The following is a 20,217-nucleotide window of genomic DNA, read 5'->3' on the forward strand; positions in this document are numbered from 1 at the left end:
ACGAATTTACTCCGTGTGGAAATCCGTGTCGGTTCGGGACAGCAAAAGTGATAAATCAAAATCAACGCAAACGTAATCCGACGCGTCTTAATGACAAAATCATGAGATATACCCACACCCCTATAATTTACAACCCTTTCGTTCCCAAAGTCTTTTGCAGTATCATTTTCACGCAAGCTTTTACGCCACGTCGCGTCGAGTAAAACGAACACCGCCCGCGCGTTCAGTCATCCTAAGCACAATCATCGCGGAAACAAACCAAATCGTTATCTCCCCATTGTATGTACAGTGCAAAACGAATACATTGAGGTATATTTTTTTGTGTAGACTTATTTCGTCTTATCTTTTTTCGTTTGGAAGATGCTTTATTATGCAAACAACATTATAATCAATGCATTCATTAAACCTACCTTATATAATGTATCAACGCAATCTACTTTTGTGGAATTTAAAATATGTTGTAATAGATATTTGATATAATATATATTATATATGTGTGTGTGTGTAAACTGTAAAGTACTGCAGGTTTGAAACATAATTATTGATATTATCGGTATAGGCAGTATACTATGAATATTGATACATTATAGCATACACCACTTTTTTGTGTTAACTAAATATTTAGTTATAAATCAATATGATAAATCGTACAGTGTAATATTATTACATTAAATTATGTTTTATAAGCTACCTGTTCATTGTTTTAAAATAAGTTTAAAATGTTAGTGATGCTAGAAATAACTACTTTAAACTAATAATTATATTGAACTATATAGTTACAACTCATTTAGGATGACGTTTCATTGGGATTTTTATTAGTTATAGTTTTAAGTCATAAGTATAGGCATAATATAATTAGAGGATAATATATTTTACAGTAAATATGTTCATTAATATTCTAGTTGAAATTTATGCTAGATTATTTTTCATAGAATATCCTTTTTATTTGCTCGTGTGTTTAATATACACTTGTATAGAAAAATATTATTGAAAAACGGGTAGATTCAAAATAATTAGTACAAACCTATACATACATTTAAAACAATTTAATTATTACAGTCGTTCAGAGGGGTTGACTGGTAGCTACGTGAGAATTGTCGCTAAAATGACCAAAAGCTAAGCTCTACAAACCGATAAAAAACTATGTGCGTACATTTAACAGGCGGTTATTGTTTTTTGGGAACGAAACGGTGATACCAAACTACTCGATTAGAGTGCATCCCCCTCTTGGAAAAATAAAAAATAATTGCGTGGTTGGTCAGTTAAGGATGATTATTGTAAGTACGGGTTTTATGTTAACATTATGCAAAGGTCCGAGAAAAGTGAAAAACCGTAAGCCACGAAGTATATACTAAAAGGGGGCACATAATAACAGTAAAACAAAAATAAATAATAACGGTTTACCCACCCTCTCTAGTTTCGGTTTTTTAGAAAATTAAAGGACATTGTCGAAGGGATGGATATAAAAAGGAAACTGTCCTAAATCAGCCACTTCAAAGCCTCTACATATAGTGTCTCTCTCAGGTGTGCTATATTTCCACGGTAATCAAAATCGACCGTAAACGCTAATCCTGTGACTGTGCTACCATCGTGTTGCCGCATCCCGGTGCATCTCTTGTGCGATATTCTGTTCGTCAAAGGACCGATAAAATAAATTAAGCTTAAAATAATAAGCGCAAAGGCACAACCGGCCCAGTTTCCCATGCGGTTTCACCATCAGCTTTTATTCATATATTATTATTATCATCGAACAAAAACATACATACGCAAAAAGCCCTCTTGCAAATACACCGTATAAATAAACAACCCTTCAATGGTGACGATCATTTTCCTAAAAGATCGCATGATCACGCTGTGGGTATCGTATACACTCTATAGTATCCTGTGTTTTAAATAAACATTTTAGCTATACTACAGACTAAATAGGTAAGTAACAGCAATTATATTTTATAGAAACGTTATTTTAAAAACGTTGACTTTGTGTGTAGTATACAATTAACGTTCCTATTATGTATAATATATACCTATCTAGTATCTATATATTATATTTTCAATGAAATTAAATACTGTAGTGGTTATTTTATACGATGAACAAAAATTTGACTATAATGTTCGATAAACTATAAAATTAATAAAAATAAATAAATTTAATGGGGAAATTTATATTAAATTTTGCTTAAAATGGTTGTTAACTTATAAACTGACAAATTCCATTAAAAAGTATAGTATATTAATTACTGAAAAAAAAAACAATAATGATGATAACAATAATATAATTGCAATACATTTTTTAAATTAATATATTTATATCTCTTATCCATATTCAAAAATTATTAATATTAATACCTGAATGATGAGATTTTTTACAATATAATATTATTATATCAACCATATTTATTAATTCTCTGTTTTTTAAATGTATATAATATATATATAATGTTAAGATTTTAGTTGAAACTATTTATCTTGATGATTAAGGTTATTTTGGACATATCGTGTGTGTGTGTTGGCACATTATTATTAATACATTATGTATAATCAAATTATAAATAAATATAATTTAACAATTAAATAATTGTATTACAATCAGTCGGCAATAAAAACTATTTTTACTTATCTATCAATTTCATGACAATAACATAACACAGTCATAAAAATATATAATAATTTTAAATTTGCGAATTATTATTATGTTATTTCTTATAAGTAGTTATGAATAAATTAACTGTTCTTTCCAATTGTCATTTTTGACTAAAAATTCTAAAAATATTTTTTAATATTCATAGTAGTAATATACTGTCAATAATGAATAACCAACATAATACCTACAGTATATTATGGTAAAATAAATTTTTGAATTTTAAATTTATAATATTACCACACCTATTAGCCATCATTCTAAATATTAAAAAATTCTCGTTAATAATGAATAGATACCTACTTTTGATTTTTTTTTTTAAATTACATGATATATTATTCTGTATGCAATAATTGTTAGTGCTCGAGTTGTTTTATATTAAATTTCATGCCCCCCAGATAAATTGGCTGTTATTAAATCATTTTTATCTTCTATACATAGATATGATACAGATACCAACGGCCGCTTAATAAATTTCATTAAATCGTTACATGTACTCCATATTATTTCCTCGAAAATTGCTGATTGTGGTTTTTCTTTAATGGTTCTGGCCGTTATACAGCCGGGAGTCAGGACACGAAAAATATATGTCTCCCCGTCTCATTTACCCTTCAATCTTTATTCAAAAGAGATTAAAAACGGAAAGAAATAAAAAATTAAGCAAACAAAACGAATATAATAATATAATAATGGTTGCGTAAAAATACCCCAACCATTAACCTATGTCGGTCACGGTTGTCCGAGTGCAAATCGTACAGTATCAAATTGTCGCTATTATAATTATTATCATCTGGAATCCATCTTTACACTGTCCCCGACCTTACCGTTTGAATAATTCAGAACAGATGTTATTGCGTTTTAAAGGATTAGCTTTTACCTAATGATTTTATAAAAAGACAACCATGAAAATTGTCATCAGAGTTGCGAAACCCTATGTAAATAGCCGTTTCTATATAACAACGTATTTATTATAATATTATTACACTAGGTATTTTTTTTTACACACGCTCTCTCTTTAACGAGATTAATGGATTTATTTTTCTTTGACACCCAAACATCATTATGAAGAGCTTAATACTTATTGCCTGTGTGTTTTCGTTATATTTTTTTTATCTCTTAAGTGCCGAACCGTGTCGGAAGCTCGTACGGACCCGTCAACCTCACCAGTGACTCGTCAATTGACGGCCCAGAGATATAGAACCATTTCCTAAATGGAATATTGAGCTATATATTTATTATATATATTATATACTATACGTATTTATACGTTTGATTAATGGTATATTTCTGAACTTTTTTCCGGCCCAAGACCGATTGTTTTGTGAATGAATCCTATAAATGCAATATTTTTTGCTTTTCCACGATAATGTTATTATATTAATATGATATATACTTATATTTGACATTTTAAATAAATACTATCAGGGGTGGCTTAATAGAGTTATTATATTTGTAATACTGTAAATGTATTATACGATTAAATTAATAGATACTAGTGTTTAATTTGTACAATTTATACGGATATTTATAAATGTCTTGAAAAAATATATAAATGGTTAAGTACATAATATACCTAAATAATATACTATTAATAATTATGAGAGTTATTATTCTCTAGGAAAAAAATTATTTAATGATAGTTGTACCTTTTGTAAGAAATATAAATTTAAATATTGGGTACCTAAAATAATTGTCTTAAATATTCTCGTTAAATTAACTTTATTACCTACTAATTTCGTAGGCAGAGTGTTCGATATTAAGTTATTTTAATTATTTTAATATACGAATAATGATTAATTCTTAATTTCATACATCCTAAGAAAACGATTATATTGTAAAAGTAACAACATATATTTATAACTAATTTATATAATAAAGTGGTAACATAAAACATGTTGTCGTATTATAAATAGTAAATACTCGTAACTCACTTTAGAAAAAATCCTCTTAAGAATTTATAATACGTTGTTAATATGAAGTAAGAACTACTTCACATGATTAATATTAATATAATAATAGTCAATAGATAATTATTGTTTGTATCCAGCAACATCACATTTATACTACAGATATGTTATTAAACTTCGCAGCAGTACATTAAAATTCATTATAAAATTGGATATTTCTAGATACCTATATTATTATTAATTTAACAGGAGTAATACAATATCGAAAATATACTTAAAGAATTTATTTAAGACTATTGCGGACGTTAACTCGAGTGACTTAAATCGTTCGGTCGTATCTGGTACCGTTAGAAAAATCTTTTAAATTTCAACGTTTCTTAGTAAATAAACGTTTAAGGAAAATCCAAATTTTGACGTACATAGTGTAAACAAAATCTAAATTCGATTTAAATACTTAATACGACTTCCTCTTTCACACACACACGTACGTTGGGGAATGCCGGAACGGAAAACAATAGGTCGCATTGCGTTGTATCCTCGACGACTCACGGTTTTCCGTCTCGGCGGCTTCTCCAACATCGCTCTGGTGACAACGTACTGTATACGACAAATATATATATATAGCATATTATATACATTATACATTTTATAGTACACAATAAACGTACATGTATGCGGGGGCGTGCGGATGTAGGGTCGTGGAAAATTTATAGAAAACGCGTCGGCCGCACGCGCCCTTTGACAAGCGAATAATTAATGATTCCGCCGCACTCGGCTGCGGCCTCGGCGTAGTGTTTGTTAATTAACGGCTAGTCGATATTATATGGAAATCGTATTATTATTATTAAAATTATTATTATTATTATTGCAATTGCTATTATAGTCGTTCGTCACCGCACTATATAATATTATACATTCGCGGAGGCGCCAACAGAGGTACCATTGTGTGTGTTCTCCGCCGTAGTATATTATAATGTTATTATCATTTATATTATTATACTCTCACTCGATCTCGACCAAACGCGATCGTCGCACACTATGCACAATAATATTAATGTTATTAATCATGCAGCCGACTCAGAAACCAACAGCAGTCGTTTTTTGGGTTCATCACAGATTTCTGAGACGATTTTAGTCATCATTCACTACGCTGCTTCACCGTTTGTCCCCTGTACCGACTATAACGTAGGTAATATACTTAACCCTATCCGAAATCAATTCTCACATCGTTTAAATTTCGACATCACAACTCCATAAACTGTATTTCTAAGACTTATATTTCAAAGTTTGGTATTTTTAATATAAAATACCATTTTTAAAAAAAAAAAAAAAATAATATTATAGTTTTTAACCTTTTGCGTTAAGTTAATCTAAAATAAGTTTGATACATTATTTATTTCAGTTAGGTACCTACACAATTTAAATAAATATTAAATGAGCGTTGTATCACGATAAAAATACACGTCTAATATTACAAATTATTGTTAGTACAGCATTCGCGTTTTTAACAATAGCCTTAAAACCTATAGTTAGAACATAATCGTTCTAGATTTATATCAAAGTACAAATCATATGTCCTAAACTAACAAAGATTAATATTTTTCTTGTCCGGCTTTGTTGTAGATACATCATGATACTATCTTCTAGAAAAAGAACCCTACTTAACACAATTGTCTGTTGTCACTATTCTTACCACCCTTCAGTGTATATCATTGCGTTGGCTTTGTTATTCAAATATTATCCCACAAAATTAAGTATTAATTTAACATTGTTGTCATTATATATCATAGATAACTGTCGAAATATTACGTTAAAAGACACAGTTATTGTATAGAACAAAAACATTAAAAACAATTATTTATTTTTTAATAATACCAAGCGCACAGTATACACATATGAGTGAATGATAAATGAAAAACATGACGAGAAAGGTCAAAAGAATGAATACATTTTTAAATAAGTAATCTGTTAGAACTAATATTATATATTAGCCTCTCGTTTAGACCAGTGCAAATGTAAATAATGTTTTTAAATATTAAGATTTTTATTGTGTAAAACACCACAATATAGTGGTAATACAATAAATTATATATATGTATGACATATGTATTTTGTATACGACACGTATATAAAAACAGGATAAAAGTGTACGACATGGGCTTATACGAGTATTAAAACCTATTATACCTGATGCCCTTATGGTGATAAAAAATATTTCGAATTGTAAAATGTAATTTAAATATCATTTGATTGTTACATCGTATTTTCAATGGTCAATATTAATATTTAGAATTTTGATAAAAGATATAAAATGATAATTATTTTAATATCTCTAAAAACCAGTGTTCCGTAAAGTTATAAATTAATTAATTTTATATGAAGCTATTTTATTTATAATATATGAGTTATAAAACAGTAATAAACATTTGATTTTTACAGCTCCAAAATTATTTCTTTCATTTATATATATATATATATATATTTTATATAATATACCAAATATTTTTTGTGAATTATAACTGAACGTATTAATGTTAAGAACTTACGGTTACCTTGTATAGATAATTACTAGTTATATTAATTATCAATATTAATAGGCAATAACAAAAATATATTATAATAGTATTACAAATAATGAAAAAACAATCAAAATTTCATATAGTATTGAAATCCAAAAAAAAAAAACTAAATAAAACTAATGTTCAACATGCTCAATGAAAAAAATTTTTACCATATTGAGAGTAACGTAACTATTGATAGTACAAGTATAAGACAATTCAATTTATACAATTAATTTGATTGGAGTTCAAAGAATAAAAATGATTTTACAAATTACCATTATCAAAATTATATAAATAAAAAAATAATCATATTTTCTCAATTATTTGTAGAAAATTTTGTTGTTCCTGTCTTATGTAACATACCTCTTGGCTGCATTTCTAGTGCTAGCAGTTTGATAACTGAGGCATATACGACGCGGTACACACTAAATTATTAATATTGGTCCTTGACTAGCGATCCGTATATTATGTTAAGTCTACAACCGTTGTCGCCATATTGGTGGTATATATTATTATAGTCGCTCTACAAGGAAACTCGTGTAATTTATTCCGAGTTGGATATAAATATCCGCACGATTAATTTGACTAATAATATTCGGTCCCGGTCGTTCTAACGATTCCTTTTGAACAGGATCGCTGGCCTGGAAATGTCTTGCTAATTGTTTAATGAAGAAAACCATCTAAGATGGATTCAATGGCTGCATTCGCACCCACCAGTTTTTACAGTAGGTACCATTAAAATCTATCGCAAGCCATTTAATTGTAACAAATAACGTACATAACGGGTCCCATGTTTCCGATTTACGGTTCATAAGACATTCCTGTTAACTTAAAACTATTTAGCCAACAAGAAAATAAGTAACTCTTTTTTGTATTAGTTTATGTTACGTCAACTGGCGATAGTAAAAATTTTAGTTATATTCTTTGAATTGTATTTGTAATTCGTTAAAAATATATATATATATAATTATTAAATATATTGAACGAGAGATAGGAAGAGATATATCTAAATGTTTATTTGTTTACGGAAAATTTCTATTTTTTTAGTAGAAATAAAATGTTGAATACAAATTATAGAACTTTTAATTTAACCTGGTCATCTTGTCACGATGTAAAGTGATACAATTATGTCAAACACGTTTTACATTATTTGTATTGAAATTTGGATCATAGACACTCTACGTAATTAATTAGTACATTTTATCATTTTCAAATGACAATTATGTTATTGAAATTCGAAAAAAATGTATTCAAAATTGATATAGTAAAGAAAATAATTATATAATTTTTAAAATAATACATTTACAAAATTATCAATATTTTTTTGTTCATCTAATTTACAATGAATTGGTAATCGTTTATAATAGTATATACTATATATTACAAATAAAACGTAGATTTTTGACTATTATAATAAATCTCTCGTATATATTATATACTTAATATTAAATATTAAGTAAACATATATTTCATGTTATATGTTGAAATATTTTTTAAAAAGATAAATTAAAATATATATTATATATATATGATTTAAATTTAAAAAAAATGTTTGCATTTATTATTACAATATATAGAATAAAAGCGAACAAAATGGCCAAGCAATATTTTTATAATTATATCAAATTCGAGCTGTGACTAGAAAAATACTTGGTGCTTTATAGTTTATACATAATAATCGTATATTACGGTCGAAACAGTATGACATCATTGCTCAAACGAGATTTTTATCTAACGTTAGAATTAATAAAAAAAAAAAAAATCAACAGAATCAAAACAAACAAGACATGGTGAATCACCGATTACATTAATTTACCGACCTCTTTAGTTGTATAGTGGACCAAACTACGGCAATTTATATTTTACACGGTGGTAAGGAGAATGATCGTCTACGAAATGATTCATAACAATTTTGCTCGACCAGCGATCTATAATATAATACGAGTACATCGATCTTATGGATCTTACGGATTCTGGCGATAGGGTCATCACCGTAGACGAGGGGAAAGACTCACGATAGTATTATATACTTTATTTATCGTTTGTATTTTTCTCGGAACGGTTGATCTTTTTTTTTTTTTTTTTTGAAACCGCCTCCTCCAATCGCGTATATTAATATAATGACATTTTATTTCTAATGCATATGTTATATACCTATTATGTACCTATATATAATGTAGCGTATACTTAAGACCATACAAAGCAGAGTGACTCATTCTATATACACTGTCCCTTTCAACAGGTGCACTATTATTATTATACATATACATATGTACTTATATTGTATAATGTGTGTGTGTATTTATGTACAATTTTTACAACGGCGGCAGCGTCTGAAACACCGCCGCTGACACACTGGCTCGGCATTTCTTCGCATCGCGCACACATACACAAACATTGATGATTCATCAACCGGCTCGGGAAGTGCTTGAAAAAAGTGGTTTAATGCACACGTGCAATTTTATAATCACGAGAAGACCTATTATAATATTATCGTTCATAGTAAAGCCACGTAAATGAATCATCCGTATAAATTACATGGTAATAATAATAGGTATTGTTTACAAATTTAACTTTTTTAACGCAAGACTTGTCCGGTATAACAATATAATATAATACACCATATTATTATGATTGGGTGAATTGTATTAATTAAACTCTCCATTTAAACGCATTGACATAGATTCACAGCACGAGTTACAAATATTAATGTATCTATCAATATCATACGTACCTAGGTAGTTTGTTTTGTACCAAAATTATTTTGATAGTCATTCTCAATGAAATTTGTTTGGTATTTAATGAAATATGTTTATTATTTTTTTATTTTTCAACCATCTTACAATTAATTAGACATATCGATATACTATGATACGGATTTATTCTTCTTCGTATAATATTACAATGATCCATAAATTATTAATGCATTAATGCATGGTATTATGACAGATAATAATCGATCAAAAAGTCCGGGGACAAAAAATCTGTTTTAAAAAAAGTCCGAAAATAAAAAATGTTCTATTGAATTTTAATTTATAATATAGGTACCTAAAATCTATATTATTATGGAAAGTAAAATATAATTAATATTAATTTTTGTTAATTTATATTTATTTTAATTTTAAACGGTACCTTCTTACCTAAGAATAAGAAAATAGAAAAAGAAATATTATAATTTTATATATATTATGGTCAAACATTTTAAAATTTTATTAGAACAATTAATATAAAATATATTTTATTATAATATATATTATATTATGTATCTATATTCTATATATAAGTAATAAATTAGAAAATATGTAAAAGTTTAATAGAATATTTTATATTTTTGGACTTTTTATCAAACAGTAAAAACTGAATTGGTTTTCCCACTTTTTTTAAAACGAACTTTACGTCCTAGATTTATTATGAAAAAATATTTAGTTAAAATATAAATTAATTTGCATTTACTTTACTTAAAACTTATTCAGGACCATACATAATGAGGCTATTTAGTTAATTTTAACATATATATATAAATATTGTATTAACTAGTATAGGTACTTACTTTAAATTGTAAGTCTAAAAAATACATTTTAGCTATTATAATAGGCAATCTTACATCTATTACAATAGTTGTTTAAAAATTAGAGGTCAATAAATCATAAATAACCATACGGAGTTATTCGAGCAAATAATATATAATTTGATTTGATTCTTATCTTTTTGCAATTATCTTAACATTTTCAATAAATTTTTAATAATTCTATTTCCAATAAATAAAAAAATGTTCTAAATTCACAATGTTACAGATTACTATTAATAGTTATTTAAAGTTTTTACATTATGTTACATTCATTTTACATTTCGATCATATTTTATCACTCAAATTTGTTAATTCTTATAGTTTTGTAAATTAATATTTTTGACTTCTGCGTGGCTATTACAAAATAATTATATTCAATAACTATTTAATTAATTAAATAATTTTATAATTATTATATCTACGATTAAAATAATAATTTAACTATTATAATATTATAATATTCGTTCATTAAAACTAACGAAAGTTTCGTAATTGACAAAACATAATATATATCTAATGTTAATAACATATGTATTAAAATAAAAATAGTCCCGTGTTTCTTTACACAAATCATTCATTAATATAACTATTAACTAATATCAAAACTGTTTTATTTATCAATACAACAAAAATGATGATAAAATTCTCTCGAAATAAATACCCATACTAAGAAAAACAATTATTAGTATACAAATTAAAATAATAATATTGTATTATTGGTCTGATTAAATTAAATTGAATATTATGCATACGGCGTGTCTATAGTTTGGTATTTTGTTTTAAATTATTATTAGTTTGGCCAAGAAAAAAACTGTTAGAAATGGCAAAAGTAAAACCATTATTTTCTTTCACTTTCATGTCAATAAAAAAATGAGGGGTCTTTTTTTAAAGATACAACAATTGAATTGTATTGGTATTTCGGCAATTTTTTAGAACATTGTTTGATAGTTTTAAGACATTTACCTTATTATCATTAAACAAATACATAAGTTGTTTAAATTTTTACTGGGGATGTTTTTTCCCTAGAAAAGGATTCTTTTTTTCTGAAATTCATTATTTTGGACATGTAATATTAGTGTACATAATGTGTCAAATACAACTAATGAATTCAACGTGTATCTAGTAAAAATAAAATCCAACGACGGTGACATCATATTACTGTACTGAAAGTGCGGTGTGCCAACACCCGTCACTGGACCCACGTGTCGTGATGGCGGCCTAACGTAGTAATAAATAGTACGATTTAACAGAAGATCAACAAAACAGCGTATATAATTAAAATTGTATATGTGCGTGTGAAAAAAAAATCACGAGTTGACAAACGCAACCGAGTGTAAAAAATAATAATAAAAAAACATTATTAATAGTTATTTAAAGAAACCACATGTTCCGAACAATGTTTCAAACAAATAATTGCGATAGTTGCAGGGTTCAAAAACCTTTAATATTATTTCACATTAAGACCTATAATGTACGTGCTTTTTTTTTTTTTAATGAAAACCTTAAGGTAATGTAAACAATATTATATATTATGGGCTGAGTTTTATCTTAGAATATATTGTCTATAATAATAGTGTGAACTCAATTCAACTTAACATGTGTTTGTTTTCTTTTGGCGCGAATAAATTGTATGCAAAAGCCTATAAGTACGCAATATTGAGAAATAAATTTAAGAGTAGCAGTATTTATGTTGTCAACACAATTTATTTTTATTTTTTTAAACAAGGCTATTTAAAATTCATAGACTGTACAATAATATGAGAAATATATAAATATATTACTTAAATTTTGGAAATTAATAAAAAACTAATATTTTTAGGTAATAAAAAAAATATTAGATACATAATAAATGTGCAGAATAACGTGATGAGTAAATACTTCATTGATAACTTGTTTCAATTAAAATATGAATATATTTTAAAATAATTTAAAATATTTGATCGTCAAAAAAAAAAAATAATAATAATAATAATAATAATAAAATAAAATAAAATTTTGCAAGTATTTATCAATTCATCTGTATATCTGCAAAAGTAGTATAATAATATGTGTACACTCCACTGTATACTATTTTCTAAAATGTATTTTTATTCAATAATATAATAATGAAAAATAATTTTATCGTAATAAATGTGCATTTAATACTTTAATTCAATATTAATATCTAATAACTTATAAGTCAATACTATTACCTTAGGTAACCCAATTAAAATACTTAAAAGAAAGCGGTGTCGTGACCTGCTAGCCTAACTAATTTTTGTCATGTCGTAGTGCCTTCATTGGAAGTTCTTCATAATTTGACTAATCTATCTTTTTATTATTGTTTTTATTAACTTCATCAATTGTTTTTATTATCAATAAGTCATTACTAATTTAAAATGTACGAAGTCGCTGTAATAAGTCACAAACTATTGAAATGTGCGTAGTTTTAAATAAAAAGATACGTAGTTATAATTAATCATTTTGAAAAATTAGCAGCATTTTCCAAAATTATTTTGATAAATATTAAAATCCTAATAAATTAAAATAGTGAAAAATGTATTTAGATTCATAAACTCTAATAAGTATAGTGTATATTTAATATAGGAACTACACTATTGTCTATTGATTAGATAACCATATTTTTTAAATGAGAAATAAAAAAAATACCGTTGCACTAAATCTTTAAGGAAAAAAATATAATAACGTATATGTTTTTGACAATAATTTTTTCAATCTAGTTGAAGTTTAGTTCATTCTACTACAAATAAGAAAATGTTAGTATGAAATTCTAAATACCTATTATATTTTCAAAATAAAAAAAAAAGGAACTAACCAAATGCAATAGATATTTAAGTATATGTCTTAACTTTGCAATGGGTTGTAAAATAATTTACTACATATTTCAGACAATGTAATAATAATAATAATATGTGTACCTTAATTATAGTTGCTCGTTTTCCCAAAAGCCTATACTCTGGGAAAAACGAAATACGGCAACCACCGGATTAGTGTCTTGAGTATAATATAGTTGTATATATACACCGCGTGTTTAGCAGCACATTTCGTCACCACAGTGTTTCAGTTCGTTAGAAAACAAAACCCTCGTCGAAGGATTATCATTACAAAGCGCAAACCCCATCACTGTTTAAGCAACCCTTTTTCTATATATCCGCGCCGAGTAAAAGCTCATATTTTAATCCTTCATATTATTAAACACACACACATACATATAATATATACCTACATTAAACACATGTATACGATACGATGCTCTAGCGTCAACCACCCTTCCTCCCCGGGGAATATTAAAACTCTTTACGAGCACAGACTACGATACATGATGTCTTTTACCGGTATAACGAACGGTAATCTCTCTATTCGATTACACAGCACTCTGTTCCCGTTCTCGAGATGCGAAGCAGTACTAAAGACACACGCGCAGTAATAGGTTTGTGCCAGTCGACTTAATACGAGTTGGAAAACTGTTTTGTGCGCTCTTTAAGTTATTACCAAAGTTTTCATTCGTATTTAAGCTTCCTGGACATTACGTAGAACATTATGTAATGTGTGTGTATGTGTTTTTTAAGGAGATGCTTGTTATTAGTCTGTCCATAGTTTAAAATATTATTACTGCCGTACGCTACTATCTTCCCACATAGCATTAAATATTCTTATCATACTATATGAATATACCTTTTAGAATAGTCATATATGCGTAGAATATCTACCAATAAGCCTCAGATATTCAAGGAATAGTACTAGCAACTTACTATGTCTCGCCTCAGATTTACTTTGATTATACCATATATATCTGCAGACATATTCATTAGATATCTGCAGTCATATTTATTAGATATCTGCAGACAGTATCCAAAAAATCTTCCCAGTATATTCCACCAAGATCCTTAAATATATCTAATGCATATCTAGAGAACACATGAAATATAATAAAGGAATATACAATCTGGTATTTAATATGTATTATTTATTGAAATGATAATAAAAATGAAAAAGATATTAGAAAATTTATTATATGATAAATAAAATGCACACTTTAGATGAGAAAATAAAAAAATGATTTAACATTATTAAAATATAAAACATTTATTATACAATATAAGAAAACGTCAGCCCTTCACTGAGCAAATCAAAGAGTCATGTAACATTGTACTTGAAGCCTTTATAATAAAAAATAAATAAAAATGAACATAATAATACAATGTCATTTAACATAATAACATATAGTTATAATTTAATAAAAATGAACATAAGTAACATATTATAAAATGTATCATATAATAATAAAAAAATGATTCAACATTAACTTAATATAATTATACAACACATGTATTATATAAAATAAAACAAAGTCACTTGTTTGTTAAAAAAACAATAAAAATGAATATAATATAATGTAAAATTTATCATATTAATAATACATATAATGTAATAAAAAAAAATTGGTCCTTTGTATAAAAATTAATAAAAAATCATGTGACATTAACATAAAATAATGTTTGTTATTATGTGAGTAATTAATTTGTAGGATTTTTCATTCTTTCCTTAGCTTTAGCTAGCCAAGTACCAGCAACACATTCTATATGTTTGTCTGTTTCCTCTTTGTATTTAATTTTGACAGCGCCTTTCAACAAAAAAAATTTTTTTAATAACTTTGTATCATTTTTTAAATTTAACTAAAAAATATATAGTAAATTGTACACATATTTTTCAATGCAATTTTATAAACTACAAAATATTACTGTGGTAATATCACATATATTTATATATTGCTTATTAATTAAATTATTTACAGCCATGCATGTACAATATGAACAACATGGAATAACAAGATCTACTTTAGCAGAGCAGAACAGTTTTCAAAGATAAAACAACAAAATGATTATATTTAAAATATTAAAAAAATCAGTATTACTTTTTACTAAATCAGCCAGGGCTGTTGTTGCAAAACTTAATTTTTTTTGGCGTCCAAACCAACTGAATTGCTCAGCGACTTGATTGGTTAAAATTGTTTTAAGAATCCGTCTTAGAAGTTCACTAAATGATGATCCACCAATAAGAGACAGATTTTTTACCTAAACAAAAATTAATAGTGTTATTAGATAAATTTAACTAAACTTCCCATAACTTTAACATGGAAATTGTTAGTTACAAGTTTTTAAAATATGAATTTATGATTATTGTTTATTATTAATTTATTTATATTTGAATCAAAAATTATAAACAATAAAATTCTCTAACAATGAGGAAAAAATGTGGAAAAGTTAGATCACCAACGGTTCTATAATCTAATACATTTTTAACAATTATGATTATAACATAACATAAATTTAAAACTCACCAGTGCATCATAAACATCAACTTTAGATAATTTTATTTGCTTCAATTCATCATCTAATTCGTTAAAATTTTCCAAACAAGTGATTGGAAACTGTCTATATATGATTTCTTCTTCTTTTGTTTTTTCCTTATGAATAATATCAACATTACCAATTGCATTGGCACTATTGACTATTGTTTGAATATTATCCAAATATCGTAATTGTTCTTTTTGGTGAATTCCCATAGTTATCAATAATCTTGAAGTGTCTGAATGCCATTTCTCAACAACTAAAATTGCATAAATAGTTAAAACAAAAAGAAACTCAAATGATAAGTAATACTAAATATCCAATGAATATGCAACAAATTAAATCTACTTGAAAAATAAATAACTTTTTTTATTATAGGAAACTTGGTATAAAATATGTGAAATAATCAATAGATCTCTTTTTAAATTAATTTTTATTACATTTACTTACTTGTACGCAGTTTAGTTTGATCATTGTGGAGATCTTCAAATTCTGCAAAAACAATATAACATATTAGTTCTTTTGTTATAAATTAAAACAAATCAAGTTGATCACCCACAACATTTTATTATTTTACTAATTAAATAAAGACATTATTACTTGTATCGATATACTTTTGAAGTTCTTCCATCGTGTCAATTGTACAGTTTGAATTATTAGCTAACGCTTCAGGAATAACAACTGTTGGGCTCATTAAAAAATCATTTGATGTTACATCTTCAGATACAAGCAAAATATCATCATTATTGGTACTATTATTCATAAAATCTTCTAAAATAATATAACAAATTGAAAAATAATAATAACTATTATATTAACTATATAATAATAGGTACTCCACAACATAAAAAAAATAATATATATTATAGGTAATATATTTATATGATAAACCTTACCAAATGTTGGTGGGGATGGTATCAACTTTGTTCGTTTATCAGGAGTACTGTATTCCTCATCAGACATTGTATCATCATATTTTTTATTCCTTTTTTTAATTCGTTTAATAGAATTATTTGTAGATTCAGCTTCGGAAAGTTCTGATTCATATTGCGCTCTACAAGCTTTTTTCATGGCTGTTGGGTAGTCAACTATTTTTGATTTTGATAATAATTTACAGTTATAAAGCTTCCATGACTTTGATGGCACCTCATTTAGACGTATTGCTTCAGCTACTACAGTATCTTTATATGGAGGCCAATAGCAATGATTTAGGTCTTTGAACCAATTGACAGGCACAGCCTCGACAGAATTTTCTTCTAGGAACTTGACTATGTACCAAGCAGTATTGTTCCCAATTTCCAGCTCCATTGTTACAACTATTGAGAAGCATATTTGCATTAGATTTAATAAACATTGTAAAACAATAGACCTAATAACTTTTAATATCTGATCTGCAGTTAATAGTTTTACTATTCATAATATTTAAATATTTACATATGATATACACATTAAACACATTATATAATATATATTGATTGTAATACTATGCTATATTTTAGCATAATATCTATTATAACTATTCATGAAGAGTGTAACAAAGGAAATACAACAAATCCATGACCAAATGGTAATCTGACCAATTTTGTTGATATATTATCAATATTCCAATAGTCATACTCTGCACACAAATTAGAAACAAAATGAACTCCAATTAAGGAAGAACGGTCTGGTTTGTTATAAAAATTAGTTACATTTAAATATTTCTTCCCAATAGCAATAGGTTTTTTGGATTCAGATTGATAGGAAAAACTAAAAATTTCTATTATTGTGTCACATTTTAATTTACAACAACGGTTTTGTTCAGATAGTGTCAATTTATACAATGGTAATGTTAGCTCCTCATATTGTAGTCCAACACAATCTTGTGTTATAATTTCATTTTGTTTAATTTTTGTAAATTTATATTCTAATGTATTCAAACTTTGTTGGTTGTTATAATTGAATGTTTTATAGAAGTTTTGAGATTCTGATAATCTACGAACAATTTGAGGTAAAATATCAGAATGCTTTCTCAATAATTTTTTTAATTGACCAAGATAGTTTTCAAAAGGAAAATTACTAAAATTATCCAATGGGCCAAATTTTCTCACATCATTGCATAAATGTAAAAGATTATGAATATTATGAACCATAAACTCTTTACTATAAATTAATCCACAACTTTTCACAAAGTGATTTAATAACTTTTCAGCATAGTCAACATATTTAAAGTCAAATACTTTATTTGATATTAAAATAGATATGGCCAAATGTAAGGTTATAAAATGATCATATTTCTCGGTATCTAATACATCTTTAAGAACTAATGGTCCTAAATAAAGAAGAAATAATCTATATTCAGTAGCTTTAAACCTTTTAGCTTCTTTGAGCGATCGGGGCTTTCTAGAAAATTCCATTGGAATATATTGCCTAAATGATAGTAATTTTTCAGATATTTGGTTTACTAACACTGAGGGCAATTTATTGGGTGGTCTACCATTCATCCAAGTACCAACTAATAGTTTTTTTACCACACCGAGAAGAACTAAATGCATATAGTCAAGGGGTACTGTTGATATTAAATCTAAACCAGATATTTGAGTCAGTATAGTTTCTCCTATATGATGGTTTTCATCAGTTTGATTTCTAAAATCTTCGTTTGTTCTTTTAGTAAAATTTGTTTCAGGAAAACACATTCTACCATTGATATGTTCTCCTTCAGCTGTACACTTAGAGCAAGAGTAATAACCAGCATGTCCTTTTATCTGCAACACGCTTGCTTTAGCTACTGTATCAAATAATAACATACATATTTCAATACGGATTAACTTTCCAGCAACCATAATTTCTTTATCACATAAACCAACAGCTTCAGAAACAAATTCCTCAAGAAAGTTATTAAAACAACAAGGTTTTTCTTGGCCATGATAAATACCAATAGGGAAAACAATATTATTTAATGGCTTATAATCTTTAACCATTCCCAAAATAGGATAAAGTTGACTTCCCGAAGACTTACTTAAAGGAAGACCATCAATATTTATTGCTAACTTAATAGTTGACGGAACAGATAATTGTTTATTAAAAATATTGTTCAAACTATTTAAGATGCCAAAATGATAATACAACCCTGGTTTTACAACTCGCATAATTGTTGTTTTAGGTGTCATTAAAAATGTCCTAGGATCCTTAGGAAGATTTTGAAATGTTGGTGTTTCCCTTAAAATTGATAGTAAAACTTGCAGGGCGTTATGGTTGATTTTAAATTCAATACTCCAATTTTGGAGCTTTTCAGTAAAAGTTGCATTACTCATTTCATTGGTATTATAATTATTTTCAAAATTGTTATCCATATCACAATTTACAATACTTTCATCACTAGAACTAGATGGTTGTGAAAATGATTGACTACTATTCCATACACAAGACATATTTTCAATATATTGAGAATTGACACTATGGCTATTATTATCTCCATTAGAGTCCAGCATAGGAGACAAATTAGTTGAAGTAATATCAGATGGTAATAAAGAAATATCTGGACTAACTAGACTACTGTTCTTAGGTTCAATGGTAGAATTAAGAATAGATTCGACTGATATGTTTAAATTGTTTAACTGATTTTTAACCAAACGGTTAAAATGTCTTTTGGAAAATGAACTTTTCTTCATAGCTTTAAGTTTTAGTGAATCACAGAACAGCAACTTAGATGGTTGTGTAAATATCCTTAATTCCTGAATAATTAGACAGTTTTTAAGTTATTATATTAAATTATTTATTTTTTTAATTTTTAATAATTTAATTTAATTTAATTATTATTATGATTATGCTGTGATATTACAATTTTATACATTTTATGTGACATATGATATTTCATCAAACACAGTCATTATAATATTTGTTTTTAAATGAAATAGTTTTTTAATGTTGTGGTTTAATTAATTGGTATTTTAAAAAATTCTTGATAAATTCAAATTTTTTTTTAAATTATCAATCAATATTTTTACAATAGGTAGGTTACCTATATAATAATAATAAATAATATATAATAGGTACATATAATACCTTCTATTTTCTAATAATTTATTTATTACCTAGTGTAACAAAAATTTGTGACTTTTTTATGTTCAAACACAATCATATATTATGTAAATTTAATTGTAATATTACAGAAACCTAATTTTATTTATTGTATTTTGTATTTTGATACTTT

At 26.5% G+C, this 20,217-nt stretch overlaps 1 protein-coding gene across 1 annotated transcript; it reads right to left on the reverse strand.

The window, feature by feature from the left end:
* Positions 1-15,031: 15,031 nt before the first annotated feature.
* LOC126548994 (uncharacterized) lies at positions 15,032-17,400 on the reverse strand. Its single transcript, XM_050197215.1, has 6 exons — positions 16,922-17,400; positions 16,626-16,796; positions 16,476-16,517; positions 16,016-16,284; positions 15,590-15,749; positions 15,032-15,298 (listed from the first exon to the last, which is right to left on the reverse strand). Exons 1-6 carry the CDS (start codon positions 17,361-17,363, stop codon positions 15,192-15,194), a joined length of 1,191 nt encoding a protein of 396 aa, XP_050053172.1. The 5' UTR covers positions 17,364-17,400; the 3' UTR covers positions 15,032-15,191.
* Between the last annotated feature and the right edge of the window lie 2,817 nt (positions 17,401-20,217).

Source organism: Aphis gossypii, chromosome 1, assembly GCF_020184175.1.
Source record: "Aphis gossypii isolate Hap1 chromosome 1, ASM2018417v2, whole genome shotgun sequence".
In the NCBI taxonomy this organism is placed as follows: Eukaryota; Metazoa; Arthropoda; class Insecta; order Hemiptera; family Aphididae; genus Aphis; species Aphis gossypii.